General features: G+C 34.2%; 1 protein-coding gene across 8 annotated transcripts in view; it reads right to left on the bottom strand.

The window, feature by feature from the left end:
- MED13L (mediator complex subunit 13L) overlaps nucleotides 1-25,913 on the bottom strand; it is a 294,941-nt gene that overhangs the window by 253,115 nt on the left and 15,913 nt on the right. For all 8 annotated transcript variants that reach the window (XR_012019241.1, XR_012019242.1, XM_072802653.1 and 5 more), the window contains exon 2: nucleotides 7,920-8,157. Coding sequence is in view for 3 of the 8 variants with exons in the window: in XM_072802653.1 (XP_072658754.1) it covers nucleotides 7,920-8,157 (238 nt within the window). In the remaining 5 variants the exon portion in view is untranslated. The remainder of the gene's footprint in view (nucleotides 1-7,919; nucleotides 8,158-25,913) is intronic.

Genomic DNA, 25,913 nt, shown 5'->3' on the forward strand with positions numbered 1-25,913 from the left:
TAAAAAAAGAGATAAACAAGGAAATTGTAGGGACCCTGGGTGGCTCAGTGGTTGAGCAGCTGCCTTTGGCTCAGGGTGTGATCTCAATTCAGGGATTGAGTTCCACACATCAGCCTTCCTTCGAGGAGCCAGTTTCTCCCTCTATGTCTCTGCCTCTCTGTCTTTCATGAATAAATAAATAAAATCTTAAAAAAAAGAAGAAGAAACAACTGTATTACAAGGTAAAGAAATCTTTATACCACTTTAATGTACAAGAACCTCTTCTGAATGTGTAAGTTTTCTATTAAAAAACAAGATTTTGAAATAAAATGTATACAAAGGAGGTGGGTATCAAACAAGCTATCCTTAAAATTACTAAATACTTTTGTATCAGTCACAATATATTCATCACTAAAATTACTTACAAATAAAGGGAGTAAAAAACTAATACACCAAATAACAGTTTCTCTAACTTCAGGTTAATTTTCAATCCTACTTGTTCCAGTGGTGACTTTAATCCCTCATTAGCAGAGGTTTTACTCAGGTTTACTTTATACAAGTAGGGGACTTCTTTTCAATACAAAAATATCGGACTGTAATGCCTTTACTTACCAAAACATAAATCCTCCCCCCTAAAAAACAACTGATTAAACTTTACCCTGAAGCAGCAATCTTTAAATTATAATTTTTTACCAACTGTTTAATTTTCATATCATTAGAACATAAGCCCTTTACATGCTATTTTACCACAATCTCAGTATAAATGTCTCATTTTTCATAGAAAAAGCTAATTACACGGTTCAGCAAGTTGCCTGTGGTAACACATCGATTTTATTTACATTCCACAGTTAGACTTTAGCTTGTTCTCTCAATTGCAAGCACGTCTTGCTTAATAATTCTGTCTAATCCATTAGATCTTTTTCTATTTTTCATATAAAAGAATTCCGAATTGTACCGTAACTTTACAATACAAATGTATTGCTTACAAAACTACTAATAAGTATTCCACTTTCTCTTTTAAGGATATAACTTATGATTTTCTATTAAATCTATTACTTCAGTTAAATATGCTCTGGAATCATCTGGATAATCATCAATGAAAACTATTACTATTTTATGCTTTAGCAAACCAATTCTTTTAAAACTACACCTGAGGAAACAGAACACGCTGTAACTATTTCAAAAGTCAGAAATTTTGTATCAAGACTTAAATAATTTAGATCCAGTGAAAACCAGGAGTACTTAGTTCATAAACTATTTAGAACTAGCTACCATTTTCCACTGAGTATGAGGAGTTTTCCCTAAAAGTGCTTGTTCTCATGAAATACAAAGGTACTCTTCTATTACTATATACATAAAAACAAATATGAAAATACTATATATCCATAACAAATATAAAATAACAAGTATGAAACACAGCAATGTGACATTAATCTCAAGAATTACTAATGCCATATAATAAAATCACCATATAAATGTTGATAGGTAAAATACCACAAATCTAGAATGCTGAAGAAAAATTCACCTGCTTTCAAAACCAGCAGAATCTTATACTTGAAAAATAAACCCAAACAATAAATCCAAAAAAATTACTTTCCAATTTAATCAGAGATTAATTTCAATGAATCATAAACTGACCACCAATAATGAAAAAATATATATGTAAAATTAACCAGGGGGGGGGAAGTCAAGAAATCAGATAATCTCTTTAGAAGAAATTTTGAAACTGAACAGCATTTTACTTAGAAATAATTTCATTCCTGTCAATTTTACATGTAAAAGGATCACTACTTTCACAAAAAGCAATTTTTTTCAATTGAGGATAAAGCCATTCACAATGTTGACTGAAATCATTTCCTTTCATTTTGTCAAAGAGAACCAAAATCAAAATTCAAGTGAAAAGTCACAGACTGAAAGATGTAGTAGTATATTCCTATATACTTAATTATGATTTGAGAAAATTCAGGGTCAACACTTTTCTTTTTAATGTGTTCAGCTTAAGGCTATTAATTTTCAGTTTGACTTTACTGTCATAATCTGACTTGATTAGATCGCCTGTGCTTTTCTTCCTTCTCCTCTCCTCTACCCCCCTAGCTACCTTTCCTGTTACTCAAGAATGTCGTCTTCATTTGATCTCTGTTGTTTTTAAATAGCTGAAAAGTTAGATTCTTCCTCAAGCCAGAGTGAAAAGTGGGCTAGGGAAAAGAATAGTCACTGTCTTGGGGCACCTGGGTGGCTCAGTCAGTTAAGCATTTGCCTTCAGCTCAGGTAATGATCCTAGAATCCAGGAATCGAGCCCCACCTTGGACTTCCTGCTTAGCAGTGAGTCGGTTTCTCCTTCTCCCCCCACCATCCTGCTGATGCTCTCTCTCAAATGAATTTAAAAATCTTTTTTTAAAAAAATAATATTCACCCTCTCAAAGTTTTGCCCCAAATTTACCTAAAAATTACAAAAAAGAAAAGTGTATCTTTACACAGGAAAAATCTGGTGGTCACTACCTTAAACCAAAGTAATCAAACTTAGTAGTATCAATATTGGGGCAAATTGACATAATGTGCCTCTGATAAGATGTCACAGACGTACATATCACCTACTCAATTATCTTGCCAAAAATGTTTAACCTGAATCTAATCATGAGGAAACAAATTCAGAATATGAAAAATTTGACAGGACAAAAAATTATATCAGTATCACTGAAAAATGTCCTACATTGTCACAGATGTTACATGATAAAGTATTTAGGGGTAAAGATTCATGAAGTCTAGAAATTACCTTCAAATGGTTTAACCAGAAAAAAAGTTAAGTGTATGTATAACTGCAAAAATTTTTTGAAATAAAAAAGAGAGAAGGGGAAATTCGGTTCTATCTTGGAAACAGCTAAAGTTTGTATCAATCCCATCATTTCAGATTGTACATTTTAATCTATATATACAGATTACAATACTAGCAAACTGGCTCTCCACTCTCTTCTCCTTAGCCTTCCTCCATCCTTACAAAATGCCCACTTCTTTATCCAGAGGCTTGCAATCAGTTCGAATGTATAAATAACAGTAATAGAGTATCTTAATTATCTTACACTGGTCACTATTTTAGAAAACCAGATCCCTTTTTCCTAGCTCTCTAATATCTAATGCTGTTTTTACAATTGCCCATACCTCCTGGCATAGGTGGCAGTACTCTGAAAAATAAAAAAGCAAAACTTATGACTACAAATGCAACAATGAAGGGTATTAACTGCCAATCTGCCTCTACACTGACAGTAAAGGCAATTCCTAAGGCTTCCAGTAATATATTGGGGCAATCATTTTTTAGAGGTAGACAGATGTATCCCTATTATAATTTACATATGTCTATTTGTAATAGCCAAAAGCAGAAGGGATAGTACAGATAAATATTAAAACTATAGACAAATTATAGATAAATTTTAAAATTATAGATAAATTATAAATTTTAAAATTAAAAATATAGACAATGCATATTTACAGCTAGGTTTCTTTATGAAACATATACAAAATAAAATGGATATTTAATGCCTTACTTTTAATTAGGTTTCAATCTCCTCACAATATCAAGTTAAAGTTTTAAGTGTATTCATTAGAAGTTAACCTTCTAAAAAAAAAGAAGTTAACCTTCTGAGAGTACAATACTATGCTGTTAAAACTATATAAGATGGGCTTCATTCATTCATTCATTCAACAAGCATCACTAAGCACATACTAGGCTATATGTAATACTTGTCCTTCTGGGCCAGGGGCTTTTAAGGTTTTGGATCAAGCCATCTTCAGTTCCTAGAAGTCTGTACTTGACCACTGTACCATTTTGGTGCTTTAAGATAGCATGTCTTTCCCACCACTGACTATAAGTGATAAAATGGCCAGAAGATTCTGTTTGTAAAATAATTTTGTTTGGTAGATGAGGAAAAGCTAGTTTAGTGTATTATGTTAATCTCTAAAATTCAAATTGAAAATGTGCAAAAGAATTTAGTCAAGCAAAAAGAGCAAATGTATAATAAAATTGGCAAAGACTATTAAGCTCAGTACGTAATCATCGGTATTTTTTAATTTAAATATATCTGTACCTTAAATAGAATGTCTAAGTTCCTAGCTCCATTTAGAATAAAATGATTTATTATAATATTACTGCCTTCCTGTTCATGTTCATCTTGTATATTATCTTCCTAATTATGTTTCTTTCCTGATCAGAAACCTATGACAATTCCTCAAAAATCAAATTCAGTGCAAATTCCACATCCTTACGTCAGCACACTCATTATGGCCCACCTTCGCAGTCTTTCAGTCTCTCCTATTTCACTAACAGCCTAAGCTCCAGACAAACCTGTTCTTCACACTATTTGTTCACTGCCAACAGGTCCTTTGTACAGGCTAATTCCTGACAAGGACAAGAAACTATTCTCTGTGCTGTTCTAAGAACTTTAACCTTTGTTATCCTTATACCAAGTTTACAGTGAGGAAAGTGAGGCAAGGATAAGTTACTTGATCAACGATACACAGCCAGCAAGCAACTAAGCAGGGATTCAAACCCATCCATGCTCTGAACTACTATGCCAGACAAGATAAATAGCAATTCTCTGACACGGGCCCAAATATGTTTATCCATGCGATGTGGATAACCTATAAATGTATTTTAGTGTTCAATTTCATAGATACTTTAAGTATTTAAACAAAAAAATCTAGTAATTTAAAACTAAACTGTGTGTCTAACCTGCAGGATTATTCTCTATGAGGATACTTTACATATTAAATCAAAGACGTTGCTCTGGTATTGTATTGCACTGTGAGGTTTCTTAGTAGAATGCTATTTTGGGTACATCGTAAAGACAAAGGGAACTACCAAATAACATAATTAAAAAGCATTTTAAGAAATAGCATGATGTTCCCACAAAAAAATGTTACAATAATGGTATCTTCATGCTTAATGTTTACAGGGCTCTGTTAAAATTTATTTTACCTAAAATGAAATGACTCTTACTTAAAGACCCAAACAGATTCCAAGATATCCTCAATTTGTATGACTACCAATTAAAAGACTTCCTTTGTATCTTTTTCTCATGACCACTCACCTGTCATACACATTCTCCCTCACTTGAAACAAAGTTGTCCTTATGCCATTCATTTTTCTAAATAAGTTCAAGTACTTTCTGATATTAAGTTGAACCACATAAAATTACCCTTTTCAACCACTCTTACTAAGTGATGGATACTTCACACGCTTTGATCCAGTAACATTCCCCAAGCTGACATATCAAAAAGAATAGACATATTTAACAAAGTTATGACTGTTCCATCACTGGAATAGTTTCCTGGTGGCACACAAGAGAACAACAAACAGCTTACACTGTTTTCAGACTCAATAGGAAAGAAATTAAAAATAAAAAATAATCACTCTCATGAGAAAACATTCACAATATATTAAGTGAAAATGACTGTTGCAAAACAGTATGATACCAACTCCACTTACACATAAAAATACCAAATATTAAAATTCTGTTTCAGACTTCAGGATTTTTATTCTCTTCATTTGGCAGTTCTGTTTTTCTACTTTTCTCATTAAAATGTAGTGTTTCTGTGATTTGTAAAAACAGTTCAGAAAAAAGTCACTCTTTCCTTATTCTTTACCAAAAGGATACTTAATATATCAATGAAATATACATACAATCTAAAGCAACTATAAAAATTTTATAGCCTACATCTTTTTGTTGACTCGGTAACACAGTCCATGAGAAATAACACAGTAACTTAATAAATTATTTCTAGGGATCCCTGGGTGGCACAGCGATTTGGCGCCTGCCTTTGGCCTAGGGCACGATCCTGGAGACCCGGGATCGAATCCCACGTCGGGCTCCCAGTGCATGGAGCCTGCTTCTCCCTCTGCCTATGTCTCTGCCTCTCTCTCTCTGTGTGTGTGACTATCATAAATAAATAAAAATTTAAAAAAAAAATAAAATAATAAAATAATAAAATAAATTATTTCTAATAACATTGATCATTTTCTTTGTTGGTATGGACAAATAACTTTACCCCCCACACCAGGTAAATAAGTCTAATTAATAGTTGGGCTTGGTTTCATCATTATTATAAAGTGGTAATTTATGCTGCTAAAAAATAAAGACCAGACCAAAAAGTTAAGACATAAGGTATCAATATGGGGTAGAGAAATGGAAGATTAAGAATCAGAAATAATCTGGGATACCTAGGTGGCTCAGCAGTTGAGTGACTGCCTCCTGGGGTTCTGGGATTGAGACCCACATTGCGCTCCCTGTGTGGAGCCTGCCTCTCCCTCTGCCTAAGTCTCTGCCTCTCTCCTTCTGTCTCTCTCATGAATAAATAAATAAAATATTAAAAAAAAAAGAATCAGAAATAATCTTAAAAAATAAAGGTGAACAAACAAAAATGCTATATTCCCTCTTCTACATGGGAAAAAACTTTAGAACAAAATATATGTTTTGATACTTAAATGGACAAATACAAATGTTATAATTATCTTCTGGGGTTATCTTATTTTTAAAATCCTGATAAATGGAATCCAGATGTGGTTAAACTCATTTTACCTGAATTCACTACTAACCTACATAAAATAAGCTTTGCTAATAAGTATATATGTTCTGAGATTCTGCTGATTAACCAGCTAAGGAAGCAGTCTTACCCAGACTGGGTTCTTATATTTATAAACCAAGTACTCTACAAACTATGGGGGGAACGTTTGCTTTGAACAAATAGACCATAAGGTAAACAGCTCAATTAGTCCACTGTGGTTTACTGCCCTCTGGCTGTTGTGGCAAGGGATATCACAGATATAAAATGGCTGCAAAGGAAAGCTAGGAAGGTATCAAGCAAAAGTTGAAAGGAAATCCTTTAGGCAAATTCACACACCTTAGAACAGACCTTCAAATATGAAAGTTAGTTTTCTTCCTTCCTTTAAAAAAAATATTAAATATATCAACTAACAAAACATTTCAAACATTATCTGAACTTTTTCAGCCACAAACTAACAAAATATAGAGTAGTTTGGACATAATAAAAGTTGGCTCTAGGAGACAGATATCAAAGAGTTAATGCACCACCCTAAGTAAAGATTGTAATTAATTTTGATTTAGAAAAATTCTTAGCATACTAGATGGAAAGAAGTGAAAAATTCTGACCAGACATCCAAAGAATATTCATAAAATTTCCTCTTGTTATAAATCTGTAGTAAATATAAAAAGTAGCTTAGAATTATGAAATCTTACATTAATTCAAAGTTTCCAGATATCAGACGTAATCTGTAGTTAAAAATTAGGTAACACTGAAGCAAGTATCTCCTGGAATCACCTAATTATATAAGAAACAGGAACAAAACAAAGGAAAACTTGCCATATCAAAATTAGACCAGATTCTTTATATTAATCTTTCTTCAAAATACTATCCAATGTCATCTCATAATTTTGTCCAATAACGCTTACACAAATTTTGTTATCACTTTATAATTTTCCACCAGAGTTCAGCTGGTAATGAACCAAAACAGCCACAGTTCAAGAAAAAACAATTCTGTTCATTTCATTGACTTGCTTATTACTCACAATGTGCTATCATTTTAAAACAGTAGATCTTGCCTTATTTCCACCCCAAAACACCCAGGAGGCACAGTATTTCCTTTAGTAACAGTGGTTCACAGATTCTGGTTCCCAGCATGACTGGAAAAGAACAAGACAATTTGGGGGGGAAATATGGGAGTAGAAAGAAGAGAGTAAGAGTGAGGATGTTCCTTTTGAGACACCCATTGAACACTTGGATTTTTCTCAGCAAGTCTTAATAAATTCTTTTTGAAATTTACTATTATTTATATATATAATAATATATATATCTTATATATATATAAGAAATTAATATAAATATATATATATATGACGCTAACAGTTTTTAAGAAAAAACAAAACACTTACCCTGCAGTTCATGATGTATTACACCCACTAGGTTGGGTTCGTCACCCCACCAGAATATCCATAACTCTTTGCAATCTGGTTTGACATCTCGACGCCATACACACAGCAAGTTGGCTTGCAGACAGCGGATGAAACTTAACAGGATCGGATCATCTTGGGCTGGGGCTGAAATTATGGGTCCACAGTCCCCGTGCCCTCCAAAATTGTACCTACGCCATTTGATTCCCGTGAGTTCAGCCTGGAAGAAAACAAGAAAATTACAATGGTTTTGATATTTCTTCTTACAGAACACAAAAAACAAGCTTCCATACAGATAACCAAATCTGCAATATTTACATTACTACACATAAGATTTCTCTCACTGAAAAATATTTGTCAATCTTCCTTGATATTTTTTAAAGATTTTATTTATTTATTCATGAGAGACACGGGGCGGGGGGGGGGCGGGGCAGAGACACAGGCAGAGGGAAAAGCAGGCTCCATGCAGGGAGCGGGACATGGGACTCGATCCCAGGTCTCCAGGATCAGGCTCTGGGCCGAAGGCAGCCCTAAACCACTGAGCCACCCGGGCTGCCCTCCTCTTCCTTGATTTTTAAAGGGAGAAAAAACTCATTTCTTTCTATTAAGATTTCTACATAGCTCTTTATATTAAATACCAAATTACAACAGATGATTATTTCCAGTTGAACTATTTTTACCAAAAATTTACTATCAAGTCCTTACATATAAAACTATTTGCTGTTCATCCTTATTTGATTCATAAATTATATTTAGAAATCAGGTAAGAGTTTAAAAAATAAGTTTGTAAAAGTGAAAGAACTTCTTTCAAAGGATCTCAATTTCTTCCCATGCAGAAGCTACAATTTGAATCCTCTTTAATCAGGAAAGTGGTGAGCACACAGCCTCATAGCCTTTCATTATTAACACCAAAGCAAGCTACTAATGAAACTGACACAAGGTATCAGCAATTTCTGCATGTTCTTTAGCATGTAACACACAGAAAAGCTTTGCTTCTAGAACAATTCCCTAATGTAGTTTTGTCTTGTTTTCTAAATACATTTTAAGGCATAGATACTAGAGACGCCTGGGTGGCTCAGTGGTTGAGCAACTGCCTTTGGCCCAGGGTGTGATCCTGGAGTCCCGAGATTGAGTCCCACATCAGGCTCCCCGCATGGAGCCTGCTTCTCCCTCTGCCTATGTCTCTGCCTCTCTATGTGTCTCTCATGAACAAATAAATATAATCTTTAAAAATAAAAAAATAAAATAAAACAAAGACACTAAACCAGCTGAGAGCAGAACCTGGATCTTCATTCTATTACCTACGTTTATATTTTAAATTTTCTTAAATCTTAGAGGTCTAAGGAACTAAAATTCAAAGGTGTTTCAACACAAAAGATGAATTCCTTATTTAAATAGCTATAAACTACAACTATGTATTCAAAAGTGACAATAAAATGGATTCATAACATAATTCTGGACAAAACAGTCCATGTGTCCCCTGGCACTGGATCCTTACTCATCTTCCCCTCCCCTCCCCACCCAAGTCAATTTCTGTCAATAGTTGTTTAAATAACTGCCAACTTAATAGTATGGTATGACCCTGTACTAATATGCAGCCCTTTCTCAGCTTAGAGGAAACGATTATCATCTATTTCATCCCAAATATAACCTGGGGCCAGCCTTCAGGTTTGAACACCAGCTCCATATTTACTAGCTATAAGTAGCAAGTACTTAGTAAGTTACCTTAACTTTTGTCCCTCTGTCACCTCACCACGAAAATGAGAATAACAGTATTTACAGAGTTGATTAAACAAGCACGTATTTAAAATACTTATAATGATGCCTGGCACATGGCAAAAAATATAAGTGATACTGCTATCATTACTAGTAATGATAGTACATTTCTCTTTGTTCATATCCCTTTTGCATTTTTCTATCACACAAGTTCCTTTATTTCTTCAAACAAAAGTAATGTATATGTATGTCTGTGTTTTAAACAGAAAACCTACCTTCAATTTTTAAATAAATGTCAAAGAAACAAACTAAATAAAAAGACTAAAAAGGGGCAGTTGAAATCAGAAAAGTAGAAGACTAATAACTTTGAAAGATATGAAAGATACCAATAAATATAAATTACTAATATTTACATTAACCATATTTGAAATGTTAGAAAATTATGATCTATCAGAAATTTAAACATCAGATGAGCCAGTCCCCAAGAAATCTATGCACAGCAATTTACTCACTAGAATACTTTTACCTGTAACATCCAGGATGGTTCAGCAAACAAAATATTTGGCTTTGATTCAGAAGAATGGTTTCCTAATCCTAGCACTAACTTCCTATCAGTGCTTCCCTGGTCTCAGTTTTGATAAAGGGAAGCCATGGCCATCTGCTCTATATTCTTTATGGAGTTGTTCTAGCAAGTGACAGAATTCAGAAGGGACATAACAAGCCTACAAACTTAATCACTTCATAACTAATTCAGTTGGAAAAACTGGAAAATGTCCAATTATTTTAAAACAATTTAGTTCCTTTACCTTAAAGCTAAAATTAAATATCATTATACCAGTCTTCACTGGAAAATTAACAATGAAACACCATTTAAGCCTAACAGAGATAACTAAGCATAAAGTGAATGTTCAAAGACTTCGCTTTAAACTTCGAATTATTGTTTGATAAGACCAAAGACAACGTAGTGATACCGAAATACTGTCCAAAAAAAAAAAAAAAGAAATCCCTATATTGGACGTATATTCACTTAGACTAATATATGTCCTCATATACCATGATCATGTTCATAGTTAAGAAGCAATTCCACACAAACTTCTCTTTTTTTCCCCAAAGATTTTATTTATTTATTCATGAGAGACACAGGGAGAGGCAGAGACATAGGCAGAGGGAGAAGCAGGCTCCCTGCGGGGAGCCCAATGTGGGACTCGATCCCAGGACCCCAGGATCACAACCTGGGCCAAAGACTGACACTCAACCACTGAGCCACCCGGGTGTCCCTCCACACAAACTTCTATGGACCAATTTCTGACAAAAGCATAGATCTTCCAAGACTTAAAATTCTTTAATTTCAAAATTATGAAGAAACTCTTTAAAGTATTTCTAGATGCAAGTTATCCCAAAATGCAGTTATTTCTCACTGCCAAAGACAATCCATAATTATATTTAAGTTTAAAATTACACTTAAATATAAAATCAGTTTTTAAAATATAAAATCAGGGGCACCTGAGTGGCTTGGTCAGTTAAGTGTCTGCCTTTGGCTCAGGTCATGATCCCAGGGCCCTGGGATAGAGCCCCATGTGGGGCTGTCTGCTCAGCAGGGAGTCTGCTTCTCCCTCTCTGCCTGCCTGCTCTGCCTACTTGTGCGCACACACGGTCTTCTGTCAAATAAACAAAATCTAAAAATAAATAAAATATAAAATCAAAAGGATGAAATTAAAATATACAAGGAATAAATCCAGCATGCACATATACATAGTAACAATCATATATAGAGAGATAGATATATGTAGTAACAACCACAACCATCACCTATTTACAAACAGTATGTAATTTCTAACATTAAACAATATACCAAGATCTTCACATATAATTTCTAATCTTCACAAACAGACAGCTAAAGAAATTAGGACTCAGAAAGGTTAAATAATTCTCCCCTACCTACAAAGGCAGCAAATGGTAGATCCCAAATATAACTGGATTAAAAGCATAACTGCATTTAAAGAATAAATTCCTTCCCACTCTGCCATGCTGCTTCATAAGGCTAATGGTAAAAATTAGCCCTAGAGGATTATAAAATAGTACAAAGAAACTGTCATCAACTCAATTTAGCAATGGCAAGAGCTCATGGCCATACTTTCTAATTTAAGAAAGTTCATGAATCTTTCTTTAGTCTTCCTGAGGTATTAAGAAAACTAGTACAAGAGTGCCCACACACCATCCCATGAATAGAAGAGACTTTTTAAATTTCACTCAGATAATTATATGCCTTCTTTTATATATTACCACTATAACTATAAGACTATCTACACAAGCTAATTTTTAGAGGATATGTATAACAAACCAAGAAAAAAAAAAAACAATTCTAATAAAAGCAAGAAAGATTGCAGGATTGCAGGGAAATTTTCTCATCAATGGCTAGCATCTATTGTATAAGTAGTCAAGATCCTCAGAAAATTGAACTTAATTGGTAGAGACTGCCCTGGCCTAAAGAGAAGGCGGCTATAGCTCAGAACGGTTGGAATTTAAAAGATTACAACAGAATCAGGATAAATACACTTTCTAACAGCAGGAATGTATTTTAAGAAAATTTATACTGATTCTTAAGGTGCTTTTCTTTAGGCACAATACATAGGAAATGGGCTGATAAATTCTCCCAATGGAAGTCATTTATTTGCACTGACCCATCACAATCAGAACCCACACCACCAACAGTATATACCTGCAATGTGGCTCCTCAGAGTTAAAACTATATTTAGTGGTTATCAAACAGAGCAAAAGTAACAGGCCTTGATATGAATGAACTCAGGGTGTAGTACCATAGAAAGAACACTGGCTGGAGGGCAGAAGATCTAGGTTCAAGTCCCACTTTTTCAACTACTTATCTATATGTTATTAGGAAATCTACTCCATCTCAGGAATCATAGCTTCCTGACCTGTAAAGTGATATGGCTGACCTAGATATTATAAATGAGTTCAAGTCTCCTGGCCCAGGCTAATTGCATCCCACTCACAAAGGCAACTTGTAAATGAGACTGAACTCTTAATTATATGCCTTAGAATTATCAGCAGGAATAGGAAAGCCGCCAGAAGATTTGGATTTTCAAGAAATAGGTAAACGAAAGACTTCTCAAACAAGAGAACAACTACCTTAATATCAATCCTGAGAAGGATTCTAGGAAGGTGTGCAGAAAAGACGGCTGTGATCATCAGGGACTAACCTAAGTGCACTAGGAAATTCCAAATCTGCCTCACCTCACAACCTCCTGTGATAGGGTTACTACGCTAGTACAACAGGGAAATACAGCAAACATATTAAATCATCCCTCAACTTGAGTCACAGAAAGGAAAAAAGTCAGGGATAATAGAAAACTTCTGTTAAAACATAACTAATCAGCTCCAGGTAAAGACACCAGGGTAAACACACACATCTGCTTTTGCTCTGTCTTAAATCCCTCTAAAACATCAGTAAAGAATTTGTTTTGTTTTTCCCTTAAATCATAAAACCAGAATGGTAGGTACAAGAGGAGATGAGAGCACCAAGATTTTGAGAGCTAAGAAGCTGATGCCCAAGAGATAAAGAAATTTATAAAACCTAAAAAACTGAATCCTAGCTATGGAGAAAGGAGAGATAAAACCCAATTTACAGGACACCTGGGTGGCTCAACAGTTGGGCGCCTGCCTTCGTTCAAGTCGTGATCTCCCCCGGATCCGGGATCGAGACTCACATCAGGCTCCCTGGGAGGAGTGTGGTTCTCCCTCTACCTATGTCTCTGCCTCTCTCTCTCTCTGTCCATGTCTCTCATGAGTAAATAAATAAATCTTTAAAAAAAAAAAAAGCGAAAGGTCCAGATTTTGAAAACCTTAAAAGTAACTATAAGCTTAGTATTTAGAAACATTGAAATAAGAATTCAGATAATCAACAAATGGGGATGAAAATGTTTGCCTTTAGAAAAGGTAAAGTAGGGGCCAGGAACAGAGGAATATTATTCATATAAGCCTTGCAGAACCATTTGCACTCTTAACTATGTAAGAATACATTTCTAATTTAAAAAAACAATTACCAAAATGTAATAATAAAATATATTTAGTGCACCAATAAGTCACTAATATTTATTAAGAATTCACTTCTGGGGATGCCTGTGTGGCTCAGCAGTTAAGCATCTGCCTTCGGTTCTGGGCATGATCCTAGCTAGCATGATACTGGAGTCTGGGGATCAGGATCCAGTGCCGCACTGGGCACCCCAGAGGGAGCCTGCTTCTCCTCTGCCTCTCTTTCTCATGAAAAATAAATAAAATCTTTTTTAAAAATCCACTTGTACCATTTTACAGATTGATTCTACAAAATTTCTAAGCTTAAGAATAATTCAGTATCCCATAAATTGTGTTGCAAAAAGTCAAAAAGGTTATTTGCCACATCTTACAATATTGTGGTGCTGTTTCTTTTCTCCATTGTTAGAATACTAAAACTTCAATAAAGGGTCATCTGACCCTTGATTTTGGCTCAGGTCATAATCTTACAATTATGAGATTGAGCCCCCACATTGAGCTCCACGCTTAATATTCTCCTTTTTTTCCCCCTCTCCTCTTACCCCTCCCCCTTCTCCTTCTCTAAGACAAAACAAAAACAAAATAAAAAAATCTTCAATTAAGCAAAGACATACTTCCCGTTACATGCTCCCTCTCACCTAGGTCTGCTCAATTCTTCCTACCCATACCTAAGCAGCTTGCCAAGGATTCATTTCCTCTGCAAAAGGGCTGAGGGCAACAGGACACTGCGCCTCCCATGTCACTCCCATCTAACATATTATTTCCACATTGTGAGAAATGCAACATAACTCTCCATACAATAAAGTTGTATATCAAAGATGTTCTCTAACGTGTATATTTTTGATGATTCATAATAACTTTTTTCCTAAATTGTAATTTCCTTTATAGCCCTGTTTACCAATATTAACTCAAAAACATAAAGATAAAAAATGGGAAGCTGGTTTAGCAGAAGTATGAGTGAAAAAAGCTCAAAGATTTTGACATTTAAGTTTAATATAATTAAACAATGTGAAATAACTACTTTAAAGTTACTGCCGTCTTAAGCTACATTAATATAAACAGAGTATGCAGATCCTACACAACAGATCTTACATAGCAAGTCACTAATCAATATTGCTTTCAGCTCCCAGCTCCAGTTTGAGAGAAATCTAGATAAACTACAACAAATTAACATATGAAGGTCAAGGTTGGTGAGGAAATGGAAACATGTCATATGGCTAGAAGGTTATATGGCTTCATGTTCAAACCTTTCAAGCAAATAAACATGGTAGCAAAAAATAAAATAAAGGCACAGTTAAATTAAGCTGAATGAATTTAATATGGAGTTAACATTCTGAATAAATCTGTAAAGTCTTCATTTATATGAAAGACTCCTATGTGGAAGGTGGATTAGATTTGTTCAGCACTGACCCAAGTGATAGCAGAGGACTGATGATTAAAACAACAACAGTGAGAGGTTTCTCAAGAAAGGCACCCTGGCTGAGATCCCTGAGAAGCAGAAGATATGAGGTGTTAAGGAGAAGCTATTAATACTGGATGTGGTTTCAAACATCAAAGGGTTGTCTGAACAACAGGATTTGTAAGATTCCTTTCAAACCTTAAATATGAATCTCAGACTCTTTCCTTCCAATTATAAGATTTTTTGCCCCTAATATCATTTGTATTCAGTCAACTAGTTCAAGGGGCTGAAAAAACTATACCCCATGGGTTGGCCAACTGTTCTTTTCTTTTTTTTGTTCTTATGAATAAAGTAAAACTTTATTGTAAAGTAAAACAACTTTGTCCATTTATTTACATGTTGTCTGTTGTTCTTTCCACATTACAACTATAGAGCTGAGTAGCTGCAACTGAGACAATACAACCCACAAACCTGAAATAACTACTCTGATCCTAAAAAAAAAAAAAAAAAAAAAGTCCGCTGACCCCTGAACTAGGATACTAGGATAATACACACAAGCAAATTTGACATTTAAAATATAAGCAGCACCATAAATGTTGTTCTACCGTAAACAACTAGACAAAAAATATGAAACTATTACTTTCAAACACTGGACAAAAAAGGTAGCACAGAGCTAGGAAAACAAATGAAGTAGGCCCTGCAATGGCTGAGGCATCTGGAATTTATGAGAACAGATTATCAGAAAGCTCTATGGAAAAATAACTCCAGATATCTCATAGTTAAGATATCTCTAGTAAGAGACCTATCACTCTAACAGCTCACATTAAGCTGGGAGACAGTCTAGTTCTAAACAGTCGGGGTGAAAACACTGTTAAAACATCTTCGACAATAGAGACCACAGAAGGGCCATGCCTCAAAAGTAAGAAACTAGGCATATGCTAGCATCAAGACTGCTCTAACCCACCCAAAATAATCAAGTCACAAAAATATGATCATCACTATCACCATCACTTCATCTAGAAGTAACTTAATTGCCACCCAAAACAAAATTCAGCTCTTTCAGGAAAGAAATCCAGACCTTCTTTTTCCTTTTTTTTTTTTTTTTTTTTTATTTATTTATGATAGTCACACAGAGAGAGAGAGAGGCAGAGAGACACAGGCAGAGGGAGAAGCAGGCTCCATGCACCCGGAGCCCGACGTGGGATTCAATCCCGGGCCTCCAGGATCGCGCCCTGGGCCAAAGGCAGGCGCTAAACCGCTGCGCCACCCAGGGATCCCGAAATTCAGACTTTCAACAACATAATAAACACAAATCCAACAGCCAATAAAAAAATACCATTCAAAGATGTAGATAGATAGTCAGGAGAAAAACCAGTGAAAAGAAACCCGGACACGAAAGTGATGATGATATCAAAAATCATTTTACAACAGCTATTTTAAGTATGGTCAAGAATTTAAAGGAAAAAACAAACTTAAAAAATGAAAAATATAAAAGCATAAAAATTTCCAAACACAAAATTAAAAACTCACTAAATAAGTCTGACAGTAAATATTAGGCACAGTCCAAAAAAAAAAAAGTTAGGAAAGTTGACAACATACAATATAATTATACAAGTTGAAGAACAGAGAGGTTTTATAAATTGAAATAATTAATAAAGTCAAAAGCAGAATACTATCAAGCACTCTAATATGCAGGTAATCAGGGTCCCAGTATCCAAAGGCAGAAGGGAGAATTAAAAGAAAAAATGTTTTTGAAAAATAGCCAAATTGTCTCCAAATGTCGTGAGAACAATACATCTTAGACCCAAAGAATTCTGTGAACCCAAAACAAAAAACAAAACAAACAAAAAATCTAAATTAAATTTCTGATCATCAGTGATAAAAAAAAATATCTTAAAAGCTGTCAAGAGGGAAAAAAGACACATTTAATAAGGGAAAACAAACACAATATTTACAACAGACTTCTCAACAGAAAATATGCAAGCCAGGAAAACAACAGAACATGCTGAAGGGGGGGAGGGTAGGTCCATATTTAGAATTCTAGATCAAACACAATCCTTCAAAAAGTGAAGGTAAAATACAGACTTCTTTTTAGATGAACAGAAACCAATGGAATTGCACCATAAGAAATACAACTAGAGGGATCCCTGGGTGGCGCAGCGGTTTGGCGCCTGCCTTTGGCCCAGGGTGCGATCCTGGAGACCCAGGATCGAATCCCATGTCGGGCTCCCGGTGCATGGAGCCTGCTTCTCCCTCTGCCTATGTCTCTGCCAATCTCTCTCTCTCTCTGTGACTATCATAAATAAAAATTAAAAAAAAAAAGAAATACAACTAGAATGCTTTTGAAAAAAGTTCTTCAGATACAAGGAAAATATCAGATGGAAATCTGGATCCATACGGAAGAATGAGTACCTGAGGTAGATAATATATGAATATAAAATAGTTATTTTCTCATTTTTTAATTTCCTTAAGACAAATTAACTCTTTACAACAAAAATAATGCATCATAGATTGAATACAGATATAGAAAAAAAATACGACAACAGTAGCACAAAACCCAGAAAGAGAAAAATGTAGGTATACTGCTCTAAGGTTTTTTACATTACAAATGAAATTTAATAATACTTAAAAACTGTGAAAATTTAAAAGATGCATATTATAAATCCCTGACCAGTCCCTAAAAAGTAAAAGATTATATTTAAGATGCCAACATTCAAAATAAAAGTGAATCATAAGAAAAAAATCAAATAATCCAAGAACAGGCAAGATAAGAGGGGAAAAAAAGGAACAAAAATCGATGGGATAGAGAAAAATACCAAGATAATAGACTTAAACACAATCATCAATAGAATTATATCAAACACAAATAGTCTATTATAAGTAAAAAACATCAATTCTCAGAATAAGTAAAGTTTTAAAAGGCCCATCTATATACTGTCCACAAGAAATGCACTTTAACTATAAAAACAAATTCTAATACAAACAATAAGAGAGCTAAAATAGGTAGATTAATAACAAAGTAGACTCCAAGAGAACTATAAAAGAATAAAGAGGGAAATTTTGTAATGAGAAGTGTCAATTCTTCAAGAAGGCATATATCCCAAATGTGCAGGCATCTAACAACCAGGCTTCAAAATATATGAAGCAAAAACTGATATATCTAAAAGGAGAAACAGACAAATCCAGAATTATAATTCAGCAGGCTTCCTCTCATCAACTGATAGAAAAAGTAAACAAAATCAATAAGGTACATAGAAAACATGAGCACCATCAACCAAGATAACCAATCTGACATTTACCAAGAAAATTATACTAACACACTCAACAGAATACACAAGTTTTTCAAATGCACATGAAAGTCACCAAGAGAAACCATATGCTGTGCCATAAAATACTGATACAGTTTTTTAGTTTTTTTAAGATTTTACTCATTTGAGAGAAAATGAGAGCACAAGCAGGGGGAGTAGCTGCGGGAAAGGGACAAGCAGACTCCCCACTGAGCAGGGACCCCTCCCCCAATTTGGGGCACGATCTCAGTACTATGAGATCACGACCTGAGCTGAAAGCAGGCACTTAACTGACTGAACCACCCAGGTGCCCTGAACAAAATTAGAAAGTCACAAAATATCTAGAACACTCGTTCTTCTCCACAAAAATATGGAAATTAAATACCTTTCAACAACACGTAAGACAAAAAAAGGAAATCACAAGGGAAAGTAGAAAAGATTTTAAACTGATGGATTATGAAAACAAAATACACAGAAAAAATACAGGGTACAAATAAAACAGCACTCAAAGAGAAATCTGTAGCTTTACATATTTATATTAAAAAGGTATAAAATTGCTCCAAACTTCTTCCTTCAGAAGCTAAAGTATAAATTAAACCAAATGTAAACTGAGAAAAAAAATAATGAAAAGAGAAGAAATGAACGAAATATAAAAGATACTAACAATAGAGAAAACCAATAAAGTAAAAAGCTATTGTCTTTGTTTGGAGAGTTTTTTCTGTTTTTTTTTTTTTTTTTTTTTTTTTTTTAAGACTTTATTTGAGAGAGAGTGCCCAAGCAGAGGGGAGTGGCAGAGGGAGAAACAGACTCCTCACTGAACAGGATCCCAGGACCTTAGGATCATGACCTGAGCCAAAGGCAGACATTTAACCAACTAAGCCACCCAGATGCCCCTTGTTGTTGTTTTCTTAATCAATAAAATAAATTTCTCAAGGTTAATCAAAAGAGAAAAATAGTCAAATTACTAATATCAGGAATGAAAACAAAAATTATTTCATATTTTAAAGACAATGAAAAGATAATAGAATTATTATAAACAACCTTATGCCAATAAATACAGCTACTCATTAAATGGACATATTCTTTGAAATAATTACCAAACTAAAACAAAAAAGTTAAAAATATGAATAGCCCTAAATCTATTAAAGAAATGGAATTCATAATTTTTTTTTAATTTTTTTTTAAATTTTTATTTATTTATGATAGTCACAGAGAGAGAGAGAGAGAGGCAGAGACACAGGCAGAGGGAGAAGCAGGCTCCATGCACCGGGAGCCCGACGTGGGATTCGATCCCGGGTCTCCAGGATCGCGCCCTGGGCCAAAGGCAGGCGCCAAACCGCTGCGCCACCCAGGGATCCCTGGAATTCATAATTTAAAACCATCCTACAAAGTATTCTCCAAGGCAAGATGGCTTTACTAGTGAATTCTATAAATACCACCAATCCTGCACAAATTCTTTCAGAAAACAAAGGAGGAGCTAATTCTCAAATCATTTATGAGACTAACATTACAACCCAAGACAAAGATATTGCAAGAAAAGAAATCCACATGATAATTTTTCATGAACATAGATTTTTAAAATATTAACAAAATATTAGCAAATCAAATCCAACAATACATAAAATGGTTAACAACACACACATGGGGTATATCTTGGAAATTCAAGCTTAGCTGAATTAGTTCAAAAGCCCATCAATGTAACTTGAACCAGTTTAAAAATCCATTAATAAAAAAATAAAAAAAATAAATAAAATAAAATAAAAATCCATTAATATAATCTTCAATATTAAGAGAACAAAACCTATAACCATCACAATAGAGAAAAAACATTTAACAAAACCAACACCTAGTCATGGTAAAACTAAGTAAACCAGGAATTAAAGGGAACTTCGTCAACCAGATTAAAAATAGGTTCAAAAACTACAGCTAACATCACAACTAACAATGGAAGACTGAATACTTCCCATCTAGGATCAATAACAAAGCAAGGAAGTATACTGTGCTATTCAACTTTGTACTATAGGCACTAGCCAATGCAATAAAGCAAGAAAAATAAGTAGAAGGCATAGAAATGGAAAGGAAAATATAAAACCATCTTTATTCACAGACATCATCATCATGCACATTTACAAAATTTTAAAGACTTTACAAAAAAGCTATCACAACTAATAACTGAGTTTAGGAAAGTTGAGTATGTCAATAAGTATTCAACACTTAACTGGATTTCTACACACTAGCATGAAAAAGTAGAAAATGATATTTTAAAACAATGCCACTTAAAACAGCACTGAAAAATATGAACTACTTAGAGATAAATTTGGTAACATATGTTCCAGACCAGTATACCAAAAACTATAAAATAATCTTGTCAGAAATTAAAGATCTAAAAAAAAAAAAAATGGAAGCAAGACCATGTTCACAAACTGGAAAACCTAAAATTGTTACTATGTCAATTCTTCCCAATTTGGTCTATAGGTTGAATGAAATCACAATAAAGTCCCTGCAGGCTCCTTTCTGAAAAATTGACAGGCTGATTCTAAAACTTCTATTGAAATGAAAGTACCTAGAAGAGCCAAAATAATTTTGAAAAAGAACAAAGTTGGAGAATTTGCCCAGACTTCAAGACATACTATAAAATTTCACTAATCTTAATAGTGTGATATTGGCATAAGAGGGATAAAGATCAAAGGAACAGAATATAAAATCCAGAGATAAAGCGTAAACATAGACACTTACATCCAATATATCCAAATGATTTTTGACAGAGATGCCAAGGTAATTCAATGAGAAAAGCAGTCTTTTCAACAAATGATGCTAGAACAACCAGGTATCTACACACCACCCTTCCTGATATTGCAGAAAAGAAAAATAACTCAAAATGGATCACTGGATCATGGACCTAAACCTAACAATTAAAACTATAAAATTTCTGAAAGAGGTCATGAGAGAAAAATCAATGTTACCTCAGAATCACAATTAGAAATCTCATATAACTAGTGGAGATATAAAATGATACAATCATATTTCAAAAATTCAACAGTTCTTTATAAACTCTATGTTTTCCACATTGATTCAGCAACTGTGCTCCTATTCACAGAAATAAAAACATATGCTCCATAAAAAACCAGTACATAAATGTTCATAATCACCAATAAATGAATGAGTAAGCAAACTGTGGTGTATTAACATAAGAGATTACAACTCAGCATTAAAAAAGAATAACCGGGCAGCCCGGGTGGTGCAGCAGTTTAGTGCTGCCTGCAGCCCAGGGTGTGATCCTGGAGACCCGGGATCGAGTCCCACATTGGGCTCCCCGCATGGAGCTTGCTTCTCCCTCTGCCTGTGTCTCTGCCAATCTCTCTATATGAATAAATAAATAAATCTTTTTAAAAAATTAAAATTAAAAAATCAAAAATAACCCACGTAAGCAACAAAAGCCTGGCACAGAACACTGTATTCTATATGATTCCATTGATTAAAAAAATCTAAAAAAAGCAAAATGAATCTATAGTAAAAGAACAATGATTATCTGGAGATGGGGGTACATCACAGATGTTTTCTATTCTGATTTCAGTAGTGGTTTCATATAGGTATACACTTCTCAAAACTCATGAAACTGTATTTAGTTGGTTAAAATGGGTTTTCGTGGTATATAAATCATACCTCTATAAAGATAACCAAAAATTTATGTATTAATGGCAGAATTCACGAAAAAAAATCTCAAAAAAATCTATTTTTAATATAGCGAAATGCCATCTTACCATCTTGTGCATCTCTTAAACTATGAATCTCTTTTAGAAAGTAAGCAATGTTTTTGAAAAAATTACTCTTATGCCTAAGTACATCAGAACACTGGTTAATGATGTATATTTATTAACCTTAACTAAGAGAACTCTTAGAAAATTTCTGGGAACTGAACTATTTTTTTTTTTTAAAGACTCATTTATTTATGATAGACATAGAGAGAGAGAGAGGCAGAGACACAGGAGGAGGGAGAGGCAGGCTCCATGCCCGGAGCCTGATGTGGGACTCGATCCTGGGACTCCAGGATCGTGCCCTGGGCCAAAGGCAGGCGCTAAACCGCAGAGCCACCCAGGGATCCCGGAACTGAACTATTTAATGAAGTTCATTAGTGACATTAGGATGATTTCTTGCCCAACTGCAATAACAGACTATAAACAGAAATCTCTATCATTTTCTCTATATAGCAGACATTTTTAGTTGGCTACTCAAAAATGAATGGCTCCTTTCTCTGAAGTAACATACAGTCTGTATTACTAAAGCAAACAAGGTGCTCACTTAAAAGTTCCCTGAGTATGGACAGAAGTGTTATAAGGAACTTTGAAGAAATTTCCTTAAAAAGGAGGGGTATGTCCTTTCAATCTTTCCAACTCCTTCCAATCTAGAATGCCACCATGATAACTAGAGTTTGAACAATCATCTTAGACAATATGCTATTACTTGTGATAAACTAAAGATGATGGATTAACAAGAAAAAGCCTGGGACACTTGGTGACTAAGAAGCAACCAAACCAGTTCTTAAATGCCTGCCTCCAAACTGCTTGCATATAAAAAAGAAATTAATTTCTATCTTGTCTAAGCTATTTGTCTGTTTTTTAACAAACATGTGATTATGGTACTAAAGTAAGCCATTTTTGATGTGAGCATTTCAGCAACTAGCTTTTTTTATTCTTAAAAAGTAAAAGACTTTTAGTGAGGTGACACATTTTTTAAAAGATTTATTTGAAAGAGAGAAAACGCACGTGGGACGGCGGTCAGAATCTCCAGCAGACTCCCCACTCAGCGTGCAGCCAAGGTGGGTTTCATCTTACCACCCTAAGATCATGACTAGAGTCTAAATCAAGAGGTGGATGTCTAACCTACTGAGCCACACAAGTGACCCAATAAGGTTGTTTGGTTTTTTTGTTTGTTTGTTTGTTTTTTGAGACTACGCAGTTACCTTGGTTTTTAAAACCTTGCCCCAGTCATCAATCAAAACAATAAACTATCTTTTTTCATTTGCCAAATGATTCCTCAATTTGGAATAAAGCAGTCTAAGAGGAAAAAAATCTATCTCCCTATCTGTGGGGAGAAATTTTAAGCTGCATTATTACTCCATTAATCTCCGATGAAACTTTAAAAAAAAAGTAAACTGTATTATCACTCCATTAATCTCAGGCAAATCTATATGCTCCAGTGATTTCTACCTTCATGCTTGCTCTATATTATATGGTCTACACTGTTAATTTTTAAAAGGCTCAGAAAAGAACCAATAATGCTTAAAATAGCTAAGAGGAGCTTCATAGAAGTCCTACAGCAATATAGATAAAAGAAAGAAGAGCATACAATACACACATACTGGTTAAGTGTGTTTAGGCTCTGAAGTCAATAACAACTCCATCACCTGCTGGCTTTGTGACACTGGTTACATTACTTAACATTCTTCCCTCACTTTTTTTTTTTTTTTTTTTTAATGAAAAACGGGAATAGTACTACCTCATCAGGACCTTGATGAGAAAATGCATGTAGCAGGCAAGCAGCTAGACAGTTTCAGGCATTTAAAAAGAAGTTTTAGAAACAGCAAAAGCTCTAACAATGTGTATAACATGTAAAGATCTGACATGAAATATAGATTCCTATTAGTGAATGACTAGAAATTTAAATAGAAAAACAAAAGGGCTTTTAGAGATTAAATGATTCAAAAAATAAGAAAAAAATCAGAGAATATGCATATCCATACGTATGAAAAGATGCTCATAACTTCATTAGAAATAACTGAAAATTAAAACACTGAGATATTTCTTAAAATAGAAAAAATTTAAGTTTCATTAATGGACATTTATACATTGCCCATAGGAATGTAAACTGACACATTTTTTAAGAATTTATGGCTATAACTATCAAAATTTAAAGTGTAACTATACTATTACAGGAAAAAAGTGAACCAATGTTTCTCACAGCTGATGGTCTAACAATAGTGCACCCATCCTATAATGCAGAATACCAACTGTTTTAAAAAACACACATAGAAAAAAATGAGATATATCTAAATTTGCTTACTTTAAAATATCTTCAGACAATGTTAAGCAGAAAAAGCATGGTACAGTAGAAGCTGGAGAATTATCCCTCATGAGTTTTTAACTACAAATATACCCATCATCAACAGAATGCATAAATGAGCGTAAGAGTGAACTATAAGTACACATTGTTAGAACATAATATTAAACTTAAAAAGTTGCAAAAGAATAGTATATTTTACTTACAAAAAGCTCAAAAACATGTAAAACTATATATAGACACTTATCCTAAACATATATAATTAAAACTTTTTAAAAATCCAAAGGGCGCATCTGGGTGGCTCAGTCAGTTAAGCATCTGCCTTTGACTCATGATAAGAGGGTCCTGGGACTGAGCCCCACATCAGGCTCCCTGCTCAGTAAAAACTCTGCCTCTGCCTCTCCCTCTCCTGCAGTGGGGAAAAGGGGTTCAACCCTACCCCCACTCCCTGCTCACTCTCATGTTCTCTTTCTCTCTCAAATAAATAAGTAAAATCTTAAAAAATAAAAAAATAAAAAAAAAAGAAAAAAACAGAAAGATAGGGGCGCCTGGGTGGCTCAGTCTGGTAAACATCTGACTCTTGATCTCAGCACAGGTCTCCATCTCAGAGTCGTGAATTAAAGTCCTGCATTCAGCATCATGCTGGGCATGGAGCCTACTTAATAATAAAAAAAATACAGAAAGATAAACATAAAATTTAGGATAATCTTTAAGAGAAAAAAGAATGGAAAGGAAAGGGCACCATAAGACTATGCAAATGATAAAATGTCCTTTTTCTTACTCTGGGTATTAGGCACATGGGTGTTCACTGTATCACAATTCTACCTTATAGGTGATTTATATATTCTACTTTTACGTACTCATATTTAATAAAAAATTTCAAAACTGCTTATGTATATACACACACAAACATATGCAAAACACAAAATCTGTAATGACAAAAATTAGATTACTGGTAGTTACCTCCCCATGGGGGCAGAGAACCTTCACAGGTTTTATTGCTTGAATGTTGTTTGAATTTGAAACTAATTATGTAAAAAAAAAAAAAAAAAAAAGAAACTAATTATGTAACTTTTTATTAAATTTATAAAATAAATAACTTTTCTTTTAAAATTATAACTACAAAACTGTAACCACATGGAAAATGTGTTAGTGAATTCAGCTGAATGAAGAACTATATTTATACTGTGATTACCTCTATGTACACAAAAAGGGAACATTAACAAGAATGGAAGAGCTGGGGTAAATCTGATCTAATAGACTAGCTGTTTTCATTTTTTATAGTTTTAGTTTCTTGGAAGTTACATTTCTTGGAAATATTTCGTGTTTCATTAGTTACTACCTCACTTGGAGAGAAATTAAAGAAAAATGACACTGCAAGAAAGCCAACTCTCCACCTTCAGGGTAACCAAGTGAAAAATCTACCCACATGGGAAGGCTGAATGAATTACAACCAATTGACAATGGATA

The sequence above is a fragment of the Canis lupus genome, chromosome 27 (assembly GCF_048164855.1).
Source record: "Canis lupus baileyi chromosome 27, mCanLup2.hap1, whole genome shotgun sequence".
Taxonomy (NCBI): Eukaryota; Metazoa; Chordata; class Mammalia; order Carnivora; family Canidae; genus Canis; species Canis lupus.